This window comes from Coturnix japonica, chromosome Z (assembly GCF_001577835.2).
Source record: "Coturnix japonica isolate 7356 chromosome Z, Coturnix japonica 2.1, whole genome shotgun sequence".
NCBI lineage: Eukaryota > Metazoa > Chordata > Aves > Galliformes > Phasianidae > Coturnix > Coturnix japonica.
Window position 1 is genome coordinate 64,978,547 of NC_029547.1, and position 26,488 is coordinate 65,005,034.

Consider the following 26,488-nt stretch of genomic DNA (forward strand, 5'->3'; position numbering starts at 1 on the left):
ACTCCAGTGCAAAGTGAAGTTCTCTCTCATGCAGATGTAGTTTGTTTTTCTGAACCTTAAAAATAAGCTTTCAGAAAGCTGCTGCTCACTAAGTGCTGAGCCAGAGACTTTGCACCATCTCAGCCTACCACTCAGGGCTGGTAAGCTGCACATTCGTAATGATGCCACTCCAAGAACACACACACACACACATATACGGGATGTAATAATGCAAAGAACAAAGCTACAGTATTCTCAGCTTTTATTTAGAAAAAAAAACAAACAAAAAACTGACATCACATTTACTTTTCAGAGTATTTTTTAAATAAGGCCTTTTTGTTAAAGCTTTAAATACATTAAGAAGGGTCTACATGATTCACACCTGAATGAAGCTTTGCAAATCACACAGTATTCACCAGACAGCTATATTGCACAAAGATCCACACGATATCACACCGTTAGCTTAGTCCACATTGTAAAGTGCTGTTTTGTAGGAAGAAAATTGTTTTGGAAAAGTAGGTGTCAGTGTAGGCATGTACTATTGAACCGTACCTCTGACAGGTGGGAAAAATCATTTGCCTGTGACAGTAAACTTCTATTCAATAGACTGGAGCAAGCACCCTATAGAACTGTGATGAACACATCCAAGGTATTCTACGCCAAAAGCCATACCATTTTTAAAATGCTGAATGAGATACTTGCATACCAAAAGGCAGGTAAATGTTTTAAGCAGTATCAGTCCGTGTCCAGTAGAATAAGTAATTGCATAGCAGAGCACATCTTAAATGAACGTTAGGCAAAATAATATATATATAGTACTATATTATATAGTACTAAGAAACTGAATTTTAAAAATGAGATTTTTACCTGTAGAAAGAGATAAGATCTGGGAATAAGAGATTAGGAAAAGTAACCCTACAATCTGTAGCTTTAAACTGATGCTAGATTTGGTAGATAAATGGAAGAATGAAAATTACACATTGGGATAAGCCATAGCTAAAGAAAAGGGAAGACTGGAGAACTGCAGGAAGCCCTCATTACTGAGCAACTAGGTAAGAAGGCAGAAGAGACACAATCTTCTTAAATGCAGAACAATACATCAGATGAGGAAGCCTTGGATGTGTGCAGTGTGTTCAGAGCTAACCATTAGGATCGTGTGGAAAATTCTACAGAAGAGAATTTGTCCTAATCAGTTTAATATCTGGTACGGACTGAAAGAGTTAAGTTTTAAGATTACAGAAAGAAATAAATCCCAGTTTCATCATCATTCACAGCTAGAGAGAGAGTCTCACAAGATGAGAGGATCAAAGAAACCTTAATATTTCTTAAAGACCTCTAAGATCAAGACAAACTCTCAATCCATCACCAGTGGTGCCCACTTCTTGCAATTTTTAGGTCACAGTCCATTGCTCTACAGCTATATACAGGTACTTAGTAAACATAATTCACATTCATCAAGATGCAACGTTATATCCCCAAATTCATAAAAAATTGAGTGTATTTTAGCAACGTCCTTCACTTTAGAACCTTATTTTTCCACAATTAACAGCAGAAGTACTCAAACTTTTGATTTCTGTTTGTGTAAATTTCTTCCAAACAGATGCAAGCACTACAACATGATACAGATTTTAACATGAGAGGAACATAAATCTGAACAGAGACGCCTCTTAAGGCAGAAGTCGGGTCTCAAAACTGAATCAGTGCATTTTATCATTCTGACCAAAAAGCCATTGTTAGATTAAAAAAATAACTTAGAAAAACATGTATTAACAGAAATACATGAATTTTTAAGTTTGCATGTTAATAGTCATGTCAAGTACTCATTCGCTTTTGCCTAAAACCAGGTACTACTACTCACACATGCAAAAACTTCTGATATCAGACTTGGAAGTCTGACATTTAGGGTCAAATTGCACTTTATATATTTTAAGTCTACACTAAAAGCCTTGTACAGTACAGGAACTTACAGTTACACCATCAACTATACATCAGGTGCCAGAACTAGTTTCAGCTTACAGTTGCATTACGCTTACATGAAATAAAGTTTCTAGTTTAACCTCCTCCTTCCAAATACAGCATAAGTATTCACCTGCAGTTTTCATTTCTCACTGCTTCTTATTCTATTAGTGCAATTTTGATCCTGCAGATGCATTAAGACAGGTATCTCAAAGAATAATGGCAATCATATGCTGTCAGTTTGGTCTGTTAAACTCAAAACTGACTATTTAACAATCTATGTTACATAAAAGGCAGATTTCTATCCCTGAAGAGTAATTTTGGTTGTTAGTCAAACTTCCTCCCCACCTTCCCAAGGAGGAAAGTCTGTGGAGATCACACAGATCAAAAGAAAGGCAGGAGAGCTCCTGGAAGAACATTTCCTTCTGTTGGAAATGTCTGGACTGTTCATTCAAAAACAAACATACAAACAAACAAACAAAAAGCAACACAGAAGTGTGACCAGCACTTAGGTATATTGTATTTGAATCAGGACTGAAAACTAAGGTTAAATGCTTCTGCTCTGGTTTTTAAATTCAGGATAGCAACAAAGCATCACTAGCCTATAGCTCATCTTGGTATTCCAAATACTTTGCTGGGATGGCTTCTGTGAGATGAATTGCTGCACCACCCATTAAGGCAAAGGTTGGGTACATTATGCCTGAGCATTCCACCTCGCACTCGTACAGGCATTTCATGTGGCTGGCATCATAAAAGCCCACCTTGCCATTGTCACAGTCGAGGCAGATCCCAATGCAGGAGGGCAGGGGAAGGATTCTACTTGCTGCATCCTTGGGGTCAGCAGCTGCCCTTGAATCAGCAGCTGCCTTGGGGATGAAAAACTTCTTCATGCCCAAAGTGACGAGCGTGAAAGGCTGTGAGGAATCCAAACAGGCATCTTCACTCTCACTGTCGTGACCACTGTCATGTTCAGATCTGGAACAGAAAAAACAACCATTTGCTCCTGTCAGATTCAGAAACAGTATCTACAGTGTGAACTAGAGAAAACACGTCTGTAAGATGGGTAACACCATACAGAAACCAAAAGCTTGTGGGGTAAAAACATACGCCTGTGCTGGAAGATACATTTACTAACTTGGGCTGCTTGAAACAGCTGGTAGGAGCTGAACCGGTGAGGGTGAGACAACAGTAGGTTTTGCTAAGGAGTTCCAAGTATTAAGTTCCAAGTTTATCTAAATCTACTTATGCTAGGTAATGATTAATGAACCTACCAGGTTCAGTAAGTTAGGTAACCTGACAGGTAATTCTGCAAATATGATTTATCATTACAGGCAGGATATGCTTAACTTCATTTATATAATAAAAAATAACACCGATAAATACATCTAATGTTACTCTTGTTCTAAGAGGTTTCTGTGCAATTACCATATCACACTGCCTTCACTACACTGACTAAGCAACTTAAGGCATGAGCTTTTTTTCAGCTTTATTATGTTGCGTAGGAAGAAGCCAACACATCTGTTAGATATAGAGCTACAGACTCCAGCCAACACCTTCCCAGCCTTCTTTTTCTAGATATATCCAAGTTTATTGTAGCTGCAGTTGAGAACTGGAAACCTTTGTGCTGGTTTGTTCACCGTATTCTGACTTCTGCTCAGCAGCAATCCAAAAACCATACACAAGCAAGTTGGAATCCACCATGACGCAAGCTACTACACAGACAGACAGATAACACTGTGAACATTGTACCTCTGAACAGCTGACAATCCAGCATACTAATAGTCTACCTAATGACAACCAAGAATTGCTTCTGTCTCCCAGCTAATGGCTTTCCGCCTTCTTGCCTTAACTAATGTATTTCAATATTTGCACAAACCTGACTTCTTTCCAAAAAAAGAAAGATAATGGGATCCTGAGCAATTCAAACAGCTCTACTGAAAGCAGGGAACAAGAAAGGAATAGGACAGTGTGCATGTATCATATGGCTTCGAGCTACTTTCCGCTGCTTAGGTTCAAGTTTATTAACTGAGACTACATTTGCTTTTCAATTATTAACATAATATAAAATAAAACAAACCCAACCATCTTCTTGTACAAAACATATTTCATGCACATGCCTGGAATTTACCTTGGGCTGGTCACATCCTGCGTATTCTGGAAAAATTTCTGTATCATGGTGCTAGAAACAACTCCCACTTTTACCAGGTAAGAATAGGCTTCCACATGAAAAGCCCAGAAGTGCTTTCCTTTGGCAATACCGGTGTCACCAATGATGTAATTCAGGGTTGTGTAGCATCCAAACTGCATGCGTTCAGCTCTTAGCAGCAAAGGAAACCCAGCCCTGCTTTCCACAGTGGTTCTTTCTGGGTTCAGAAGGAGACGTTCACTGTTGTACCCACATTTGTCATCAAAAAGAAAGCTAAGAACTGAAAAACAGTATTCCAAGAAATCCTGTTAGTTAAATATTTTTTGGCTTTCTATGCTTATAAACTACATCTTAGCATAGGCTGACATTAGAAATTCTCACTATAAAAGCTACTGGGATTGTCATGCATGCTAATAATTGCACTATGATAATTAACCTGTTTATTACAGTGCTTCTATACATATATATACAACCAGTAATGGGATAGAAGTATAAGAACTGTAGGTGGTTTCCAGGGCAGGTGGACATAAGAAAACCCAGTACCTGGAGCGGGAGGTGTACGCAAAATAACTTCCTTGCTCCAAGAGCTACTGATGGACCCTTTATATCCTCGAACTCTAAAGGCATAGCTACTGTCATCATCAAGATCGGACAGGACTTGACTCTTGCTGTAAACTTCAACCTCTTGCCACATCACACTCTCCTCTTCTTTATTACGCTTACGATACTGAAGAACATACATATCAGCAGAGTCTGTTTTCCCGGGGCATTCCCAACTGATCAGAGCTTTGTTATACATCCTGCATTTCTCCTCATTGATTTCTGGTATTTCCAGTCCTGGAAGGCCAGAGATTAAGAAGAAAACATCCAGAAGCTTAGATATAAATTGTTTTAGAGTGATCTACACCAGTCTTTGCTCAGCAGATTAGCAGAGTGGAAAATAATATGACTTGCACAGTTAAAGAGTACAGGTGACACTGCTTGTGTTTCTGCACTCAAACGAATCCCTTAGGTTCTGTATTTCATTTGAAAGCTGTGCTATTAATTTGTGCAAGCTGCTGAAAAAAAAACCCTAACAACATTAGAAATGCACTTTTTTTTTCTGCACGCACAACAGGCTTCCACTTAGATTCAATTAAGTGTTACTTATCTACAATATTTTGGAAGCTGATGTAAATTGGTACTGAAGTTGATGGCATCTCAGCTTGCCTGTCAGAGCAACAGGTAATGCTGATGGGTAATGCTGTGTGGATTATGAAGGCAGAAGGACCACTGCAAGTCAGGGTACCTCACTGAGATCTGCAACTGCAGCCCTGCATAAATCCTCCCCCTTTCTGGAGAAGCTCAAGATAGACTTGATGTTCTCACAACGTACCATTGGAATAGAAGGCTAAGTCATCAAGGATCACTTCTTGCTTGGCTGTGTCCACCACAAAATCTTCAAAAGAACTTTCAGCTGCTGGCCGGAAGCTCTTCAGCGATTCAGTAGCTTTTTGGATTCTGAAAGCATGGGAGTGGGGGCATGGCAGAAGAAAGAAAAGGGAATGTATGAATGTACATTTCTGAAAACAGAAATGACAGATTTTACTTTAAAAAAACATATATATTCTGCTTTCATGTACGTACTGAAGGCTCACTTTCTTCACTAGACAGAATTTAAATGCAAAGGTTAAAATCCTTATGCACATGAGGGTAAGGACAGTGAACAGGTAACAGTTCAAATAGCAGAGCGCCTTTAACAGTTTTCTGCATTCTGTTCAAAGTACAAAACAGATGTGAAATGCTAATGGAGAACAACTATTAAGATCAGAAGTGTAGAGTCAGAAGAGACCTGTTAGATTAACTTGCAAATAGCTGATAAAATCACTGTACAGAGGAATGTGTCAGCGAGCTGAACAGACTGCCCTTCCACTGCCGTTCTACTAAGCAGGGCTACATGATTTAGAAGGACAGAATCTCCCTTTGGTGTGCTATCTCTTAACACACACAGTACCACAGTAATCTCTTCTGAACTGCACCTGGACTGCTTGTGAGGTTTTGCAATAAGAAGTACTACACCCAGAACCCAGCTAGAAAGTGTTACGATAACCTACTTGACCAGATGTCCTGCAGCAGCAGAACCTGTACCTAACCCAGATGATAACCAAGATACCTGACATGAAGTTGCTTTGCTGTTTGAACAAAACAGGACTGATTAGTTTCTTTAAGCACTTCTTGAGCATATCCTACAAGGCCATTATTTTCCAGGAGACCTTCATATTCTTCTGCTTGGGTTCGCAATTTGTCCAGCCTTAAATTCATAGACACTTCAATTGCCCTAAGAGCTGCAGACTTCTTCTCCTCCAGAATATTAATTAATTTCTCAAAACTCTGAGATGCCTCTTCTTTAGCTCTTTCCCCATTGCACTAGGAAAGAACAAAATACATTTTAAACCAATCTCATAGCTGTTTGTCTGTAACAGCAATATAATCATCTGTTTGAAAGACTTACAGCTTTGTTGTACTGTTAAAGAACTGAAAATACAAGCAACGTTGCACCCAAGCTAGTATATATTTTCTATCTTAACACTAAGAGTGAAGAGCAGGAAACTATCTCTCAGTTTATGCCTTGAATTATATAGGACATTTCTCTGCCTAAACAGCTCATGGAAAAGAGCTATAAAAGCAGATGGCTCTGAAGCCTTCATGCCCAGGAGACTTCTCACTGTAAGAGGCTGAGAAGCAAATGGGTTAATGTCCTAAACACTTGGTAGGAGATAAGGAGATGCTGGAGGAGGGGACCTTAACAAGGCAAGACACTGCATATACAGATGGATTTCCTTATCTTCTAAGACTATAAAGACCTGTTCGGCAACACCGTGAGAGCTTAATGGGGGAGGGAGAGATATCAATAACTATGTCTGTGCATCAAGGACGCTCAACAAGGAGTCTTGTGGGCAGGGGGAAAGTGAGACTCCTGGAGACCCTCCAACCCACTGACCAATTTCCAGAGTATTCTAAACCTCAGACTGCACTTGAGCTGGTGTAGTGCTGTATCTCAGTCTGACAACCACTTGAGACCCCAGCTCATTTCTCAGACATTCTGAAGAAGGACTGTACATGCTTAGTGGAACTGCACAAACTGTGACTTGAGCTCTGCTTTACTGGGAGGACTGTGAGCATATGGAAGTCAAGACTGCTAGCTCAGGCATGTTTGCTCAGCACCAGAGAAACAACCCTGACTGCTGTGACACTGCTGGATCCAAGGGTCATAATGCAAGGCATATCATTGTATCTAACAGCCAATAAGATACAGACACATATATCTAAGTATCATAGCGATATCCAAGCAAACATTTAGCTGGTTGTTTGGTTTCATTTCATCTTAATTTACCCTAAGGGAATCTGAAACCTTGTGACCTCTGTACATTTCCCAGGGTAGCCCAATGTCATGTTGAGACATACAGCTCCCTCAGAGGAGCAGGACCATTCTCAACTACTACCGCAGATATATGCACAGATACAATCTGCATCCAGGAAAGGGCAGGGCCAGGAGCTCCTGCAATTTCTGTCAGTTTTGCATTTTGTATGCAAAGAATACCCCCACCTCTGTTTCTTTCTTCTAAGCAGAGTTTTTGATCTTAGTTCCGACTTTACTGCAACGCCCTCAAAGTAATCAAAAAGCATAAGCTGTGGCATTTCCATTAATACAGAGAGCTTTAAGTCTAACTCATCTATCTTTGATTAAAGTATCAAATAAGCCTTATTTGAAATTTGCACTGGAAATCAAAACTTCCCCCTCCCTTGTACATTGCCTAGATTTCCCACACTGTCAGAATGGTTTTAAAGAGAGAAGACTAACACAGCTTCTACAGAAACTGTTTAAATTAACCCTCCAGCCCTCAATATAGCCAGTGAAACACTGTGTGGGAAACAGCTCCAGCCCTTGCTTTGTCCCTTCAAGGACTACCCCTTCCCAAACAGCAAATCATTATTACCTCTGTTTCTTTCAGCAGCAGACCCAGATGTGAGATGTGAGCTTTTACTTGGCTTTCCTTACTGATGAGGTACTCTATATCTTTTGAAAGCTTTTCCTGTTAAAACAGAACAACAAACTATCACATCAAGAATTCCCAACCCAAACGCATCAACAGCAGAAATAAGTCACTCAGTAAATGCTCAGTTTACCTTGTAGCAAGGCTGGCAGTCTACTATCAGTTTTGAAAGTCAGAACCAGAGAATCACCAAGGTTGGAAAGACCTTAACTAGTCCAACTGTCCACCTACCACCAATGTTTCCTGCTGAAGCATGTCCCTCAGTACAGCATCTAAACATTTCTTCAACACTGCTAGGGATGGTGACTCCACCACCTCCCTGAGCAGTTTGTTCCAGCACCTGACCACACTCTCAAAGAAGACATATACAATGACATCCAACCTGAATTTCCCCTGGCACAACTTGAGAACTTGACAACTTGATCAACACGCCTGGGTCTGGCCACTCTCCTCCAAGCCTGTAGCATTGGACTGGGGTTGCTGTGGCCAAAGTGCAGGAGCCAGTACTTGGTCTTGTTGAACCCAATCCCATTGGCTTCAGCCCAGCTCTCCAGCCTGTCCAGATCCCTCTGACAGGCATCCCCCAGGCAGATCAACACTTTCTCGGAACTTGGTGTCATCTGCAAACTTACCAAGGGTGCACTCAATGCCCTCATCGAGGTCATCAGTAAAGATACTGAAGAGGACAGGCCCCAATACCGACCCCAGGGGAACACCACTCATGACTGGTCACCATCTGGATTTAACACCACCAATCTCTGCGCCCAGCCATCCAGCCAGTTCTTTACCCAGCAAAGAGTATCTGTCCAAGCCATGGGCTGCCAGCTTCCCCAGGGGAATACTGCAGGAGACAGTGTCAAAGGCTTTGTAAGTCAACACTGTAAAGAACTGCTGAGTTTCCCCAAATGACCACACTGACAGACTCGTTTCAGCAAGCAACATGAAGCAACTTAAGAAGGCTCATTCCTTCCCAGAGGGGTCATCATCTTTGGCTGAGGAACCAGAGGCTTAAGAACATTATTACAACTTACAGAAAAGCCCTGCCTGTTATTAATTCATTTCTAGTAAGATTTACTGGAGAAATGAGTGGTTTGAAGCACAGCTTATGAGTGTCTCTGCACTTCCCTGTTTTCAAAAGACAGCATTAGTACAGGAACAGCCTTGCAAATGAGCAAGGAGGCCAAAAGGCAGAAAGGAAAAATCTTCCCCTCTCAGCCCTTTTTCTCTTGTGGATAAGAGCCAGATATGAAGAAAGGGGAAAAGATAGCAGCAATCATTTTGTAGTATCAAAACAATGTTTGCAAGTCTTCTTTTTGGTACTGTGCTTAGTTAATTAACAGCTACACAGCTTCAGTAACATGCAAGGCTTCATGAGACACTTCAGTTTCAAATTGTTTTGATGTGTCTTTAAAGTGTGAGTTCATCCAAGACACAAGGGAACCAGCCTGAAATCATCCATTGCCACAAGCCAGACAGCAAACTATTAATGGCTTAAACTTTCTGAAAGGGTCAGTACTGCTGCACAGACAGCCAAAGTAAGGTGGAAGCATTCTGAAGTGGTCACGTTTCAAACATCACAGAAAAGTTATTTTCTCAGATGTGCTAAGTCACACTGATATATACACTAACAGAGGTTGCACAACAGCATGCCTCATGACCCATGTCCTCCAAGGACATGTGCAGGCTTCCTGCCAGAGAGAGTTTGCCCTTACAACAGAAGCTCAATGTTCTTTCTCTTCTTAAGTTCAGGTCAAATAATGCTTGCTTTTACCTTCAGAGTTTTATAGGCAGTGCTCATCATTGTTACCCTGTGGTTTGCATGAGATCCACTCTGTTTACAAAGATGACAAACAGGCCTTCTGCAGATTTCACAATACATGTTAACTTTCTCCATTTCGTGTTCTGGGCACATCAGTATCTAAAAAAGAGAACAAAGAATGAATGTGTACTTCCAAGAAGAAAACATTAAAACAACAGCTGTCCCAAGGCAGCATCTGATCCCTACAATGGATTTTTGTTATATTCAACTTACGTGCCATATTTTTCTATCTGTCCACTATTGTATGACTATGTACACATCCGGTAGCCTCCATAATGCAGTTAATCATCTTGCTAATCCCTGAAGTGGTTTGCATGCTGTGAAATACCTCTACCCACATTCTGAGCTGTAAATGCAATACATACAACATACCCCACCCTCTCAAATTCTACCGGCTCCAGGTCAGCACCTCAATTCTCTCTCAAAAGAGCTATGATTTATGTCTTAAAGTGAGAGTTGGCATAATACAGTAGTGATTTAAATCTAAACTGGACTCAGAAAAGCTGCGTAGCTATTGCTCTTGGAGTGAAATACTGCCCCTAACATCACTCACAGCCTGCTTGAAGATAAAAGGCTCTGTTTCCTTTATTTTTTTTTCCCATCTGATTCCAATTACAATTGTTCACTCAAGTATCAGCCTCGATAATCTGAAAAGTCTGGCACTCACTAACAACCATCTTCCAAAAACTGAACATCTACATTGGAGTAACTGCTAAATGAGGGAGAGGTATCTGGTGGTTCTGGTTGATGGCAAATTGAATGCGAGCAGGTGCTGATCTGTTCTCTGTGGTGACAGCAGCAGAAGCCAAGGGAACAGCATGGAGCTGCATCAGGGGAAGGTCAGGCTGGGTGTTAGGAAAAGGTTCTTCATTTTGTTTACAAGCAACAAATCTATGAGGATGTGTTTCCTAGTAAACTCCCTTAAGACAATTCAGGATGCTCAAAATCTTTATGTCTTAAGGTAAATGAATAAATAAATAAACACAATCCATTAACTGAAGTAAAACAAAATGCTTAATTTTATAGAGTCCCCTTCAAATACGTACAAGCCAGTTCGGCATCAACAAACAAAAGCTTATCATTTACTCAAATGAGAGCAGAAGTTAATAAAACTACAGTGGTCCTAAAAACCAACTGCCAAAGCAGAAATACATCTGAAGCCATATCTGAATACAGCAACCAAAATCCCCTAGGATCCAGTGCACTTACTTTAAGCCTGACGTTGGTGGTTGGTCCAACGTACTCATGCTGAGCTTTTACTGTCCCCCAGGGATGGTGTACCTTGAAACATTCATTGCAATAGCTTGCACTGCAGTCCATGCAGCTCTTTGTGGATTCTTGAGGTGGAGGTTTGCAGAAGTCACACATAATAGCTATGGCTGCCCTGGCTGCCTGTCTGTGTCGTTCCACAATTGTTTCCAAAGTAAAATTTCGAAACAAGCCATTGACACCACGTTCTCCAAGATCGATATCATGCAGGCAGCCAGGACAAGGAAACACGGTTGTTCTAGGAGTCAGAGAGTTGCGTTTTCTGCCTGTGTAGACAGCAAATCCTGATTAGAAGGAGCATAAACAGAAGAGTTTCCGGTCATAAAAAGAGAAGCGCAAGGATTTATGAACCAGTCCCAAATTATCATGAGATGTCATCTGAACTAATATGATACTAATTTATAAACACTCTGCCAAGCCAAAGAGAATAGATTTGCCATAACAAGGTACTGTAATGTTTGAGACCAGACAACATTACAAACTATTCCAAAGCTCAATTCTGCCAAGATGAATTCAAGTGTTCCAATTCCACCTTCTGCTTCCTGCAGCTCCACTTCTTGCAACAACTCTACCATCAATACTGTTTTCCCTCAGATCATGTCCTGCACTGCCAGGGATAAATAAAAACAATTTCTCTGCTGCTCAGAGCTCCCCAGCATCCGTGCACAAGGCACAGAAGGCAGGCTGCCCCAGCTTGTGGCCACCTACTTCAGTGAGACTGAGGATCCACTCAGGAACAAACGTATACCTTCCTAAGCCTAATAAACTCCTATATAGTTATGTACCACCGAGAACTTCAAAAAGGCACTCCTTTAAAGGATGATGTAGTAGTTCATGGTCTAGTTGGGGATGCACTCAAATGTTGCCTTCTGAAACAGTACATATGTACTTCTTAGGAACCAGTCAGCATTGGGCTAACTGGCTGTCTAAAAAGAGACTAACAGCTTGTAACACATTCCAGTGAGAGATACTTAATTCCCACTGAGAACAGTTATTCCCAGTTCAGAGCTCCCTGAAGTTCCCTTCAGCTGAGTCAAACCTATCTGGGTTATCCCAAGAGAAGCCGTAAAAAGAGGAAAATGAGAATTAGCTCTTTACAGTATGAACTGTCAGCCAGAACTGTTAGTCAAGATATGCAGACACTGACAAATCTTTTCTTTAGCTGAACAGCCTTGACAAAGGAAGAATGCTTAGAAACCTGTCACGGGTTACCTAGATTTACCTGTGCCCATGACAGTGGGCAGCCACCCCGTAGGGCCCCTGGCCCGAAAGGGAAGGGAAAAGGGGAATGGGAAAAGAGAACAGCAGCGGCAATCTAAGGAGGAAAACTTATTTTACTAAATATGATATCGGAATACAAGATAATATAATACAATACGATTGAGGCTAATAAATCAAACAAAACAGAGAGAGAGAGTCCCCGAAAACCGAGAGGCCTACTGTGAACTCTAGGCGACACGGCTGGAACGCTTCCCACTCTCCGAGAGACCAAGAGAGGAAGAACTCCAGCCTGGGAGCGAGATTATATATGTCCTCCTCCCATGACTTATCTCTGACCACGAAGTCCTCTGGGATACGTAGTTTTCTTCTGAGAGCTGAGTATACGGGATGTTGATCTTGAGTATGAACCTTTTAATGATCCATACTGCACATGATGTTATGACGCGGAACATTACAAAACCATGACATTCCACCCCTTATTCTACATTACTACATCATGTTTATTATATATACATATATACACCAAGATATATACATATATTAATATATATATACATATATTCCCAACATGTTCTTTACATGTACAACAGGGACCTTATGTTCTTCTATAGTGTGTAGGGGGCTAGATTGGCTAGGACCATCACGACTGACAGATCCTCTAGTATTGACCAACCAAGTGGTTTCTGCCAGATGCTTTTCCCAGTGCTTAAACGTTCCACCACCCATTGCTTTCAACATAGTTTTCAACAACCCATTATATAATTCAATTTTACCAGAAGCTGGTGCATGGTAGGGGATATGATAAATCCACTCAATGCCATGATCTTTGGCCCAAGTATTTATAAGGAAATTTTTGAAATGTGTCCCATTATCAGATTCAATTCTTTCTGGGGTGCCATGTCTCCATAGGACTTGTTTCTCAAGACCTAATATGGTGTTTCGAGCAGTAGCATGGGGTACTGTGTATGTTTCGAGCCACCAATGGTTGCCTCCACTGTGGTAAGCACATAGCATTTACCACTGCGAGATCATGGCAAGATGATATAATCAACCTGCCACACCTCCCCATATTTATACTTTTGCCATCGCCCTTCCTCCCAGAGAGGTTTCATCCTCTTGGCTTGTTTAATTATGGCACATGTTTCACAATCATGAATAATTTGTGCAATAGAGTCCATAGTTAAGTCCACCCCTCAGTCTCTGGTCCACTTATATGTCGTGTCTCTTCCTTGATGGCCTGAGGTCTCATGGACCCATCGAGCTAGAAATAATTCGCCCTTATTCTGCCAGTCCAAGTTGATTTGGGCTACCTCAATTCTGGCAGCTTGATCTACCTGATGGTTGTTTTGTTGTTCTTCAGTAGCCCGACTCTTGGGCATGTGTGCATCCACACGATGCACCTTTATAACCGTATCTTTTTTTTCTGGTAGTTTGTTGTATGGTGGGGCCTCTTTAGCACGTGATACCTCTTCTGCTGGTGATGTTTCAAACTTTTTACCTTCAGGCCAGTCCATGATTACCTCTAGGATTCCTGGACAATTGAGGTTTCCCATTCACGCTTGTTGTGTAATCAGCACAATCCACTTGCTCCAGGTGACATCGGTAGCATGATGGGTTGAGGGAACCTCCTCTTTGTACATCCAGTTCAGCACTGGCAGTCAAGGTGCCAGAAGGAGCTGTGTTTCAGTACCAACTACTTTGGAAGCAGCCCAAACCCCCTCATACGCGGCTAAGATCTCCTTCTCAGTTGGAGTGTAGCACTCTTCGGACTCCTTGTATGCTCAACTCCAAAATCCCAGGGGTCAGCCTCAGGTCTCTCCTGAGGCTCTTTGCCACAAACTCCAAGTGGGGCCTTTCTCTCCAGCAGCAGTATAGAGGATGCTCTTTACATCCTGTCCAGTCTGTACTGGCCCCAGGGCCACAGCACAGGCTATCTCTTGTTTAATCTGCTCAAAAGCCTGCTGCTGCTCAGGGCCCCATGCAAAATCGTTCTTCTTCCGCGTCACCTGATAAAGGGGGCTTACAATGAGGCTGTAGTTTGGAATGTGCATCCTCCAAAAGCCCACTGCACCCAGGAAAGACTGTGTCTCTTTCTCGCTAGTTGGTGGAGACATGGCAGTCTCCATTTTGTTGATGACATCTGTTGGGATGTGACGACGTCCATCCTGCCACTTTATACCTAAGAACTGAATTTTCTGGACAGGCCCTTTTACTTTGCTTCGCTTAATAGCTAAGCCAGCTTGGAGAAGAATTTGGATTATTTGCTCTCCTTTTGCGAAAACTTCCTCTGCTGCATCGCCCCACACAGTAATGTCATCAATGTACTGCAGGTGTTCAGGAGCACCACCCTGTTCCAGTACAGTTTGGACCAACCCATGGCAAATGGTTGGGCTGTGTTTCCACCCTGGGTGCAAATGGTTCCAAGTGTACTGAATGCCCCTCCAGGTGAAGGCAAACTGTGGCTTACATTCTGCAGCCAAAGGAATAGAGAAGAAGGCATTGGCAATGTCAATGGTGGAATACCATTTGGCTGCTTTTGACTCCAGCTCGTACTGGAGTTTCAACATGTCTGGTACAGCAGCACTCAATGGCCCTGCTGTCCCAGTAGCAAAGCAACCAGGCAAGGAGACCTTCATCTTGACACCGTGTAAACTCCTTTCTTGAGCCTTGGATTTCAGTCAACTTCAGGGGTCGACAAACAGTAATTTCCTCCTCATCATCAGTCTCTTCTTCATGCCTGTGTTTTTCCTTTTGACCTTCTCAGTGCCAATCCAGACCCAGCACCTGGATCTTCTGCTGCCTCCTCCTCTGCTTCTCCTTCTTCTCATCCTAGACACAAGGACACCCGTTTCCATTTCTTCCTTCCACAGGGGCAACTGATATTGTTACTGGTGCCTCCTGTGACTGATCAGAGTTGACTTGGGGATTTTCTTTTTTGGCTTGAATCTCAGATCGGAAACTCTCTCTCTCCAGAATAGTATTATACAGAGCACGGAATGCATAAGCCAAACCCCAAATAAGGTTTACCTCCTTAGATCTTTGACCCAAATACTCAATTTCTCAGGGTCCCTCATGTGTTCAAGAGTGAAATCCCACAACACTGTGGGTCCCCACGCTTCTAAGATTTTTCCTAAACCTTTCCATTTTCCCTGCCAGTCAGCATTCTCTGGTTTTCGAGGAGACTTCTGCATAGAGCAAATGTATTGGAGTACATTCAGGGAGACTGATAACATGCACACGCATATGAGCATGAGTATGACAAGTATTAACACTGGCTTGGTTTTCAAAAACTGTGCAGCAATCTGAGAAGATAGCCTGGAAACCGGATTGAACATCGTGGTGTTTGTAAAATTAGCTGCTGTGAAATTAGCAATTGTGAAATTAGCCATTGTAAAATTAACTATTCCATCTGGGATGTAAGGGCCGCATTCTCCACCAAAATTTGGGAGCGAGATTATATATGTCCTCCTCCCATGACTTATCTCTGGCCGCGAAGTCCTTTGGGATATGTAGTTTTCTTCTGTGAGCTGAGTATTTGGGACGTTGTTATTCCACGGAACTGAGTATGAACCTTTTAATGATCCATACTGCACATGATGTTATGATGTGGAATATTGACAGCAACATTATAAAACCATGACAAAACCCAAACATAAAGGCTCTTACTATAACGATCAAGTTTGAGAGCTTCCTTCACTCTGAATCAGGGAGTTACACACATTATGTCTGGCTCATTTTATTCTGAAAGTGGTCTGTGGACAAGCTCCAAATAGCTGCACACAATTTCCTTCTCCTCTCTAAGATAAGGAAATTGAAGGCTCAAATAAAACTGCATGCTAAGAGAGCCTCTGGAACATGTGCCAAACACTGCTCCAACAGACCTGAAAGCTACGCACAGCACAGCGTTCTTAAAGCTAGCAAGAAGGAGAGCACCCCTATCTACCCCAAAACAAGGAGGAACAACGATCAAAAAGCAAACATTTACATGTGCCTGCAGCAGGCTGAGCCAGCATTTGAGCCTAATGCATATTCCCTCTACAAAGATAAAAATCCAACACCCTCTGCGGCTAGACCATGGTTTTAAAATCCCTTGGAGAGGATTTCACTCTGCTGTAGCTAACAAGTTTATAAGGGAGGTACAACTTAAGCATGAATTCTTAGTCCTGAAACAAATGAATTCTCCAGAAAGAGAAGTCTGGAAGTCTGTTCCTATGTGTATTTACTCATTTTCTTCCTTTCAAAGGCACCAATGTTTCATTTATTTTTGAGCACTCCTTTTACACCAGCAAAAAACTCTTGGCTTGCACTGCTCTTCTGTGGCTGCTTCACCCAACACTTCAAAGTTCGCCTTTCCCATTGTGCCTCTTCCAGCCTCTCACTATCTCTCCCAAAGAAGCAATCAAATCAACAACACTAGCATAGAAGGTGGTTGTGTTACAAGCCTTTAAAATGTGCCCCATGATAGCCATGGATGACCAGCAGCTAAGAAGCAAAAACCAAAAGATAAGTAAGTTCGTGCAAGCTGGAAGCCTCAGTCTCTCAATCTCTGCTGGTCTGATGCCCTCCTGCACATTCCAATCACAGTACAGCTGGCTCAAGTCACCACACACAACTACATGGCTAAAGGAAGCAGAGGTTTGGTGTGGATTTTGTGTGTGTGAGGTTTGGTGAGTTTTTGTTTTGTTTTGCTTTTATTTTTATTTTTCCTTTTGGTTGGTTTCTTTGTTTTTAGTATTTAAGTTTTCCTAGTTCTCACTAGAAGCAAATTAATTACCTTTAACTTAATTGCGCCCTGCAACATCTGTAACTTGGCATACACAGCAACACACACATGCAAGGCACAGCGACAGCAGCGAGACACAAACTTTATCTCAGATGTAAGCTCCAAACTTACAACACTGTGCACAGAAACAGAGAGACACCTTCCACACAGACACCTGCAATGGCCTGGAAAAAAAGGAGGATTTTGCCATACAGCACCATGCAGCCAACAGCTATAGAAAGGGATCTGGAGTATGTGTTACAACTAAAAGAATAACAGCACAGTGTTGCACGTACGCCTACAAGTAATTCACTACAGCAGAGAGCAAGCAATGACAAGACATGGAAGAAGGAAAAGAAGACAACACGGTGCAGTGGTCAAGTTTAAAAACACAATTTGAAATTCTCATCCAGGAGCATGCTTTGGAAGTCTGGGCCAAGCAGCTCACTGGTGCAGCTCTGCTGCAGTCCAATTGAGGCCTTTCATTCTGCCCATGATGGGACAAAATCACTTGCTTGGCACTGGACTGGTGACACTGCTGGTAGAAAGCAGCGTCCTGCATCAGGCAAGCCCTGCATTTCTTAAGATGTCTCATCCCTTTACCCTGGCTGTACTCTAAGGGCCTGGTCTGTTTTTTCCTCTTTTAAAACCAGGAAGAGTACATTCCTAGCAGCACTGCATGCTGTGGCATATCTGTATTTAGAGGAAGAAGCGTTCCCTTTTTGCCTCATTTAAAACAAAGTTAATATACCAATAAGCAACAAGAACTAGCTCGAATTCCTGATTTCTGCTTATAAGGCTTATATGTTTGCATTTCAGAAAGAAAGCACTCACAAAATGATAAATTACTTGGAGTGCTGGCATTCCCAGCTGTCTTGCAGCTTGCTAAAACTGAACAGCAAGAATCCCATGCAGCAAACAAACAAACAATCAAGAAACCTACAAAGAATAAAAACTCATGAATTTTATAGTCACATTACACGTGTGACCAAGAGGAACTTAGATCCATTTCACACTGTCTTTTACAGTTTGCCAAGCCACTTTCCAAAGAACAAGTGTATACTCTTTCTATATTCTGTGAAATGCTAGGAATCATCTCAAGTACTAAATGGCACCATTTCACCTGCAATGAATAACTCTATCTAAATTCCACTAAAGAATAGGCACAGCATGTGCTCATACTCAGTCTCCACAATGGCAAACATCAGAATGGAGACCGTGATGATTCAAAGAGCAACCTTAGGTATATCATATAAGGACACTGCTTAGACTTCTCTTCCCAAGAAGAGACACCAACACTTCAAATATAGAAGAGCCCAACCTACACCTGTGGGTTTGAAAAGGGAGAAGATATCTTAAAGATTGTTTTCCAAGCAAACAGTGTCACCAGTGCTCTGTGATTATGGACAACATGAAAATTAAATGCATGAGTTTAAAAAAAAAGAAAAAAAATTTAAAAGTCAACTGGATTCTCCTAAAAGTGTTGAAAAATGTAAATGTCCATTGCCAGCCCCAAACTCAGCTTTAGGAGGGGTGCTTAGGAGGAAAGAAAAAGCTGAGAGGAGTGGCTGCAAAACAACGCTTTAACCTTAGCCAAATGAAGGGTGTTTTCTGCAAGAAGAGCAGATCAGGGCACCATTCTGAGAGCTCTGGGGGAGTCCTGAGCTGTTTCTTTCTTTTATGACACCTTCAGTCTTTGCCTGCTGCAAAGGAACGCCCACACTCTATTAACCGCTGCGTTCCTCACGCTGAGTGTGAAATGCAGGTTTATGTTTGCTTCAGCTCATCCCTTTCTTGAAAGAAACATTATCCTTAATGGTTGCCCACATGCCCATCGATACTACGGCAACATTTTAATACTATTTTGTTTTGACAAAGCACTGCACAAAAATAATGACACTGTACTGAACTGACAGACTCAGAAACACCTGCTCAATTAACCAGGTGTATCTTTCAGTCTGCTCCTTTATCAGACATCATTAAGAGGGCTCGGGGAAAACAAAGAACTGTGTGACCTTCTATTTGAAAGCAACGGGAAAAGGGGAGCTCTAATTGTTAAGAAGATAAGTGCAGTAACTACTCCTCACATCTAGTAAAACAAGCAGCTTTTACTAAAAACAGAGTGTCTAAACTCCTGAAAATTAAAAAGCTTGAGCATAGACCTTGGTTTTGTTGTTTTGTTTTAAGGGGAACAGTGAATTTACATTATCTGTACCTATCCAGTATGTCTGGCAGTGCGCGGACACAAAAAAATATAGCTCTAACCTTAAACCCAGTACCAGTCCAGTTGACCTTTAAGTCAGAATGAAAAGCTTTCTTAAGTTCTTTGCTGTACCTCTGCTTGCTGCAAAAGTCACTCTGTGGACTTGACCACTGACAGGTATCTATATGCTAACCAGCAACATTTGAGATCTGAAGACCTCACTATCTAGAACCAAAACAAGATGTGAAGCATTTCTACCTCTCCAACCAAAAGACCTCCTCTGTGAGGCTGCAAACAATGAACAGAAAGTTGTTTAGACATCAAGAAGTGAGATATGCCATTGGTTTACAATGGTTCAAATGAAGAGTGTCGGCTGTTGTCTCTCCTGGATCTGCTAAAACACCGCAGGACTGCAATGAAAGAAGGTTTAATTCCTGGCACACGATGACACAGCTACAATATTCAAGCAGAATCAAAAAAGGGAGGAAAAAAACATTTTAAATACTCAAGATCTGCATCATCCAGCAATGCCACACAGATGACAACACAGCCACACTACAGGCTTCCTTCTAATTACACCAACATACTAATTACATTAATATTACAGAAGATGCATTAGAATAACAGATTTTGTTTCCATTCAGTATGCAAGGATTTATGCAAACAACACTTTATAATATACAATTAAGGTTTTTTTTTTAAAAAAAACCCCACTGTATAGGATTTTTACAAGAACCTGCGTTCCCATTTCAGCTGAAAAGCAAAGAGCTCTGCTGGTTCTGGCCCTTTCACAATACAACAAATTGCACAAGAGCACATTCTCTGCTACATAACAATTTCTCAGCCATTAGCCATGCATTTTCATCAGCAATGGACAGGAGCCTGCATGGTGATGCCCTGTTCCACAGCTGCTATGAGCGCGTTACTGCTAGGAAGGTGATGCCCGTGCATTTAAACTTTCACTGTGCTGGCATCTGCTGTTTGGATGCCAATGGGAGCATTTTTTCCCCCTGCATGGAGTAATTCAACTACTGAGCTTCATATGCATTTCCATGTCAGAGTGCCCCTCTGCTGCCACCTGTCACACAGTAACAAGGTGTGACAGTACCAAACTTCTGACAGCAAAAAGGTCACACCTCAGAGAGCAACGCGACCACAACACCTGTAACATCAGAAGCAAAGAAAGCAAAGACAGCAGCATAACCTAAACATTCAAATGTGTTCTTTAAAGCTCCCATTTCCATATGATTTTCATTGTGCAAATCCGAAATGGCTGGGAAGATGATTTGCCTATGATGTGCCTCTGCCCAACACTCATTATGGGAAACAGAGGGAAAACAATTCCTTCCCAGCTTCAGCACTCTCCTGAAGTTCATGGAAAGGGTATGAAGACATTAGCAAAGCATTTATCTCCCCCAGCTAACAAGTCAGATAGGAAGATAACACAGGACACTCTATCTGTCTGCTGGAAGGGTGACAGACTACTGTGAAGATGGCAACGCCTGCAATAAGCTGATGGTATAGATCTCAATGGAGCAGGAATACCACAAATAGGTCTTTCCTGTCCTGCTGTCAGTGGTGTTAACATAGTAGTACATCTAAACCCTGCGAAAAAAACAGCCAGCTACTACTGCAGAACTGGGAAATGAGTTCTAGAAACCCCCGCAATCAACTCTTTGAAATTCTCCTCCCTTCCAATGCAGGGGGGGATGTGAGAGCATTTGTTTTCTTATGGCTCCTCGGAGGAGCCTCTGCCTCCTTCCTCACACAGGGCTGACTGTGCTGCACACTGAGTTGGACCGTGTCACAGCAGGTTCTTGTTTCTACTCGTGATGAAGAGCGAGATGAAGGTGGGATAACAGGCCAAAGGGGAAGTGCAGCACAAGAAGGCTGCTCCCCATGGACAGCCTCCTCACACTTCCTATACTGTCTCTCACAAGGAGGTCACCCACAGTGCATTCGGCACCTTCCAGGCACCCAGCCTGGGGGCTAAGATACCCACCTTGTCAAAGCTGACAGCTGCAAAACCAGGGAGGCTCTCAGTCCATACATACAAAGCAATGCCAGAAGACCAGACTGTCTGGGTGTGGGGAGGGGGGTGAGGGGGGAAGTGAGCAGACCTCCACTTGGAGTAACACAGTTACCAGTGGGCTCCTGTGAAACTGCAGCTGAGGAAGGCAATGGAGTGTGTATAGAGCTCAGTCACCTCAAGGCTGTCCACACCACATACTGGAACAGGGCTGGAATGAAGATAACTAGCAGTTTGATTCCTTTGAGCAACAGTCAGCCAAGCGATGGCAAGCACAGCATTTACTTATCAAACCAATTTCAGGGAACAGCTGAATAAATCAAAGCGTCACGTAAGTGAAGGCAACGACATCTGAACTTTGAAAACTGGGACGGGGACAAATGTGAACATGAAATGCAAATAGATTCAGGGTGTGTCTTGCACATGACTCTTCCGGAGCACTGCGGAATGTGGTTTTATAGTGGGCAGTTTTTCCAGCATGAAGTCTAAAAGCCGAGATGAGGTTTCTTTTAAGATGCATGGCATGCATAAAATACTTCCAGTGTATCTGTGTAAAATCTGATCACCTCATCCCTGAATTACAGAGACAGCTGAGTACAGTCAGAGTCTGTATACCATGATACCACAAAGTGATACGAGTCCTCAAGCTAAGTGCACCTTAAAGCCCTGAGCAAAACACTGAAAGACTATTAGCACAACCTCCAAATAGCCACAGCCTCCAGTTCTTCAATCACCCAATAATCGCCATCAATGGAAAACAATGCAATGCAAACAGCATGAATAGGGCAGGACAACAAAGCTGCTGACATCTACACCTGGGTGCCCAACAGGACTTGAAATAAACAGGCAATGGCTACAAACAGGGTGCCACAAAGTCAAATGTGTTCTCTGTGAAATGCCTTGTCTTTGAAATTAAAACCTTCCCACTGTTCTTATCACAGAATGAATAAGATCCGTGCTATCCTAAGTCGTCTAATTAACCACATCAGGAGGACTGAGAAGACATTTTACCCACGCAGATACCATTCAGCCCAAGTCAATCTAATACATTACATTAAAAAAACAAGCAAAACTCTGACACGTACCTGATCTACTGATTCTGTCAATCTTGTCCAAGCTAGGAGAAGAGATTCGAAACCGGGGGCTGCTCTGATTTGAGGATTCAGAACCTGCATCAGCAAACGAGTCTTCAACTGTGAACAGTATATCCTTCACACATTTGTGACACAAGTTGTGCTGACAAGGAAGGATCAGCGGGTGGGTGAACAACTCGTTGCAGGCTGGGCAGATGAGCTCTCTTTCAATACTTTTGGTAGGAACCTTTGACAGAAAGAGGAGAAAACCAAGCAGAAAGCACAAGTTGTAAGACACTCCATGCTCATAGAATCACAGAATGGCCTGGGTTGAAAAGGACCACAATGATCATCTGGTTTCAATCCCCTGCTGTGTGCAGGGTCACCAACCAGGCTGCCCAGAGCCACATCCAGCCTGGCCTTGAATGCCTGCAGGGATGGGGCATCCACAGCCTCCTTGGGCAACCTGTTCCATTGCATCACCACCCTGAGGGATGCTGTCCCTACTCATGCCACCCAAGCCCAGCTCTGCAGAATGATGGCTGGTTTTAGCTGCCTTGTGGCAGTGCTCTGGTTAACACTGCAAACAAATCTTTATTAACATTTATGAGAGTCCTTGCAGCTGAAAAGCACACGGCTTCTACGCGAACTTGGTTCATCTTTAGGTTATGTCTGCATTGCAGGGAAGGAAAGGAGACAAGTAAGATTAATTGCACCTTGGGACGTAGCGGCACGAAGGCAACCACGCTTCTTAACAATAGCAAGCCACACATTTAACTCAGCTTCCCTGCTCGTCACTTAGGGGAAAATTAAAAATAAGCGTCCAATTGGGCAGACAGCGGCTGTAAGTCGCTGTCGGGCACCGGAGCTGCTGTGGTTTACCCAGGGTAGAACTGGAGCCCTGCACAAAAACCCGGTACCGTGCGGGTGGGTTCCCCGCCGGGAGGAGAACCGATGCCAGCCACCCATCACCGGCAGCACGGCAGCACGGCAGCACGCCGCCGCCCCGCGCTCACAGCCATTCGGAGATAAACCCCCGGAGCCGTCAAACAAACAAAAAGACATAAAAATACCAATACCCCAATACAAAATATCCCAAGCGCGGCTCAGCCCGACAACCCCCCGGACAAAGCCGCCCCCAGCCCGGCGCTCACCTCGGTCTCCAGCCCGTCGCCCTCCATACCGGCCCCTCCTCCTGCCGCAGCGATGGAGACGGACCGGGCCGAACCGCCTTTCCGGACCGAACGGCGGCAGCGCACAATGGCGGGACGCGGTACCTGGCAGCCGCTGCGCCGCGGGGGGCGGCCACGCCCAGGGAATGAATGGCAGCGAGCGGCCGGCAGGGGGCGCCGCGATCGGTGACAGCCAGATGTTTGCAGCTGCACGAATCCTACACTCGTGCTTTGGCATTGACCAGGTTTCTGCTGTATGAAGCAGCACAGTGCAGCCCTAAATAGATCGGGATATCCTGGCAGCTCTACTGCCTTCAGCATACACGTTTGAGGCCGCTGGGAAGCTCTTAAATCCAAATTTTGCAAGGCTGTTTTTCTTTCATGCTGCTTTTCCACCCAGGGCTCCTCTCCTGAGCTGGCTGGCAGCAGAGCCAGTGTGTACACAGCAGGAATAGAGGATGCCTGTGAGGTTTGTTCCTGACCTACTGGACAGAGCAGGCATTGTCCTGGGGACTGAGCCACCACAGAGACCCTTTTCACTCTGGGCCATGGAAGTAGGTTATGTTGGGATGGATGCAACAGGGTTTTAGCACACATTAATCTATGTGTAAGTTGTCTGCAGTGGGATCTTCTCTTCTTAGCCCTGAGGAGCTCAGCCTTGAAGATCACTGTTTTCCCTAGCGTTTTGTCAGTCATGCAGGTTGGACAACATGCAGCTCAGCAGTAAGAATGGATTTGATGCTGCCTTAAAGAAATGTGCCTGCTCTGCCTTACAAAGGCAAGCTCACCTTTGCCTTCTTGATGATTGTCCTTCAGCTATATCTCACTGACATGGGTGTATCTAAGTGAAAGTAAGGATGGTGTGAGGATTTCTGGCCTTAAATATAAAACTGTCAAGCCCTAGTGCTCTGGTTTGGCTTGTTTATCTGCCCTGCAGGGATGTGCTACAGGCCCATGATCTTCATGGTTCAATGGGTTTCCTATTGAATCCTATAACCTGATCAGCTGGACAGAACAAATTTGGAAGGTCACATTGCTGCTGCACAGAGCGCTCAGCCAATAAAGACTGTGCTCATCAAACTACCACAATACTGAGGTAATGCTCAGCTTTGGGAACTATTCTCCTTTGGTCAGTGTATCTTTGCTTTTTCACCTTGTGCCGTGTGTACTGCATTCTGCTTCATGCATAGGATGCCTGGCAAGCAACAGCATCAGGGATACAAGGACCAGATACAGGCAACAGTCTGCAGAGCAGACACTGCTGTTCCCCTCCATCCTTTGTAATCGCTTGCTGAACAAATGAAAGAACTGTCATGAAAAGGTTTCTGGTAGCATCCATTTTTCTATGGAAATGCTTCTAGATTTTTTCAAGAGAAATATCATTTAAACTATTCCTTATAAATCACAGATCACAATGAGAGTAGAAAAAGATGGCAGAGTGGAGTGAATGAATGAGACAATAGCAAAAGAGCAGGGATTTCCTTTAAAAAATGGAGCGTGCTAAGGTCCACATCTCAACAAAATCAACAGCTGTTTCTTAGGGATCCACACCAGGGTTGCTGCCCTGGATCTGAAATTCACACTAGGTTTATATCGGTTTATCTATTTCATTCTACTTGTAGGACAAGTATTGTTATCAATTACAGCATCAGGAACTTTTTTGTTTACAGTCGTTTTGAAGTAAAGCCCAGAGGAGAAGCAGATGCATTCCACTGAAGGAAAGATGAGTTAAACAGTTTTGAATTGGTAGAGGATGAATAGCTGTAAGAGGATTTTTGTGCCCAACTTCTGCAGAAGGAAACTTTCAGAGGAGGAACAGAGAGAAAACAAGGAGCCTGACTTCTTTCCAGTAATACTTGGTCATTTTGAGACAGCAGAATGACCTTCTTCCCTGTGATTTAAATATGGATTTGAGAGACCAGAGAGGTCATACGATCTCCCAGTGCCTCTGTGCTTCTGCTATAAAATGTTGACCTATCTCACATGGATATTTTGGAGTGCTCAGAGGCTGTGATGTCTGTGACAGTTGCCCTGGGGGCCTTGAATATCTCACAGAGCATTGTTTAAGTCCATAGAGATGTGAGCATATGGATTACGTGAGGATTGACTTCTTGGGGCCAGGAATGTTGCATGCATCTTTGTGTTGCGGGTGCAGTGTGCAAGTTGTGTGTGTGAAACAGTCATGGGAAAATAATTAGTGCCAGCCATTAAAAAGGACAACAAGTTTGTGAAGCAGTATTCCCCTGGGGAACAGCGCTATGCAATGATTTGCCCTGGTTTGGTGGCTGACAAGCTGAGTGGAAAAACAGCATGACTGCCAGAAGAGATCATGTTCCCAGCCTCCAGGAGCTGATGTATGGGGAACCATCCCCCTGGGACATCACTGCACAGTGCAGAGTGTGGCTGCAAGGTGCTGCCAGCACATCCTCTTTCTGCAGCAGGAGTACCTTGCGTGAAAACTAGCTGTTTAGCTGTTAACGTGCAGCACGTTCATCCCATAAAGCTGTGTTTCACAAACTTTATTGATGTGAGAGGTTGGGAAGGGGAAAACTGGAGAGACGGGGTCTCTAAGCAATACTACCCTGCCCCTGTGCACATATGGTTTAGTGTGCAAAAGTGTCCTTTTGCTGGCATGATTTATGTCACCTGAGAAAGAGGCTTCATCATTCTGGCAGTATCTTTGAGCTCCTGGTAACATCAATAAACTACAAACGATCCGTAATCTAAAACCTCAGTCTGGAGATAACAACATGCAAAAGGAAATGCAGCAGGTGAGAGGCCTCTGCACTGGGCCTCACAGAGCCTCACACACAGCTCCCATCGCT

The 26,488-nt window shown here is 43.2% G+C and overlaps 1 protein-coding gene across 2 annotated transcripts; it reads right to left on the bottom strand.

The window, feature by feature from the left end:
* Positions 1-2,431: 2,431 nt before the first annotated feature.
* TRIM36 (tripartite motif containing 36) lies at positions 2,432-23,781 on the bottom strand. Of its 2 annotated transcripts, none has more exons than XM_015850037.2 (10): positions 23,646-23,781; positions 22,504-22,738; positions 11,144-11,487; positions 9,887-10,033; positions 8,059-8,154; positions 6,234-6,487; positions 5,457-5,581; positions 4,625-4,918; positions 4,064-4,361; positions 2,432-2,910 (listed from the first exon to the last, which is right to left on the bottom strand). In XM_015850037.2, exons 1-10 carry the CDS (start codon positions 23,670-23,672, stop codon positions 2,538-2,540), a joined length of 2,193 nt encoding a protein of 730 aa, XP_015705523.1. In that variant the 5' UTR covers positions 23,673-23,781; the 3' UTR covers positions 2,432-2,537. The 2 variants fall into 2 exon arrangements, with proteins under 2 accessions (XP_015705523.1, XP_015705524.1); XM_015850038.2 differs by having other exon boundaries at positions 11,144-11,469; positions 23,646-23,780.
* Between the last annotated feature and the right edge of the window lie 2,707 nt (positions 23,782-26,488).

Bases quoted from the DNA above. Each gene is read 5' to 3' on its own strand.
- TRIM36 (XM_015850037.2), bottom strand. From the start codon at position 23,672: ATGGAGGGCGACGGGCTGGAGACCGAG. The intron at 6,488-8,058 runs GTAATAATGATT...GTTCTTTCCTAG, and splicing joins TGCTGCTGAAAGAAACAGAG to TGCAATGGGGAAAGAGCTAA. The intron at 4,919-5,456 runs GTACGTTGTGAG...CTGGCCTTCCAG, and splicing joins CTTAGCCTTCTATTCCAATG to GACTGGAAATACCAGAAATC.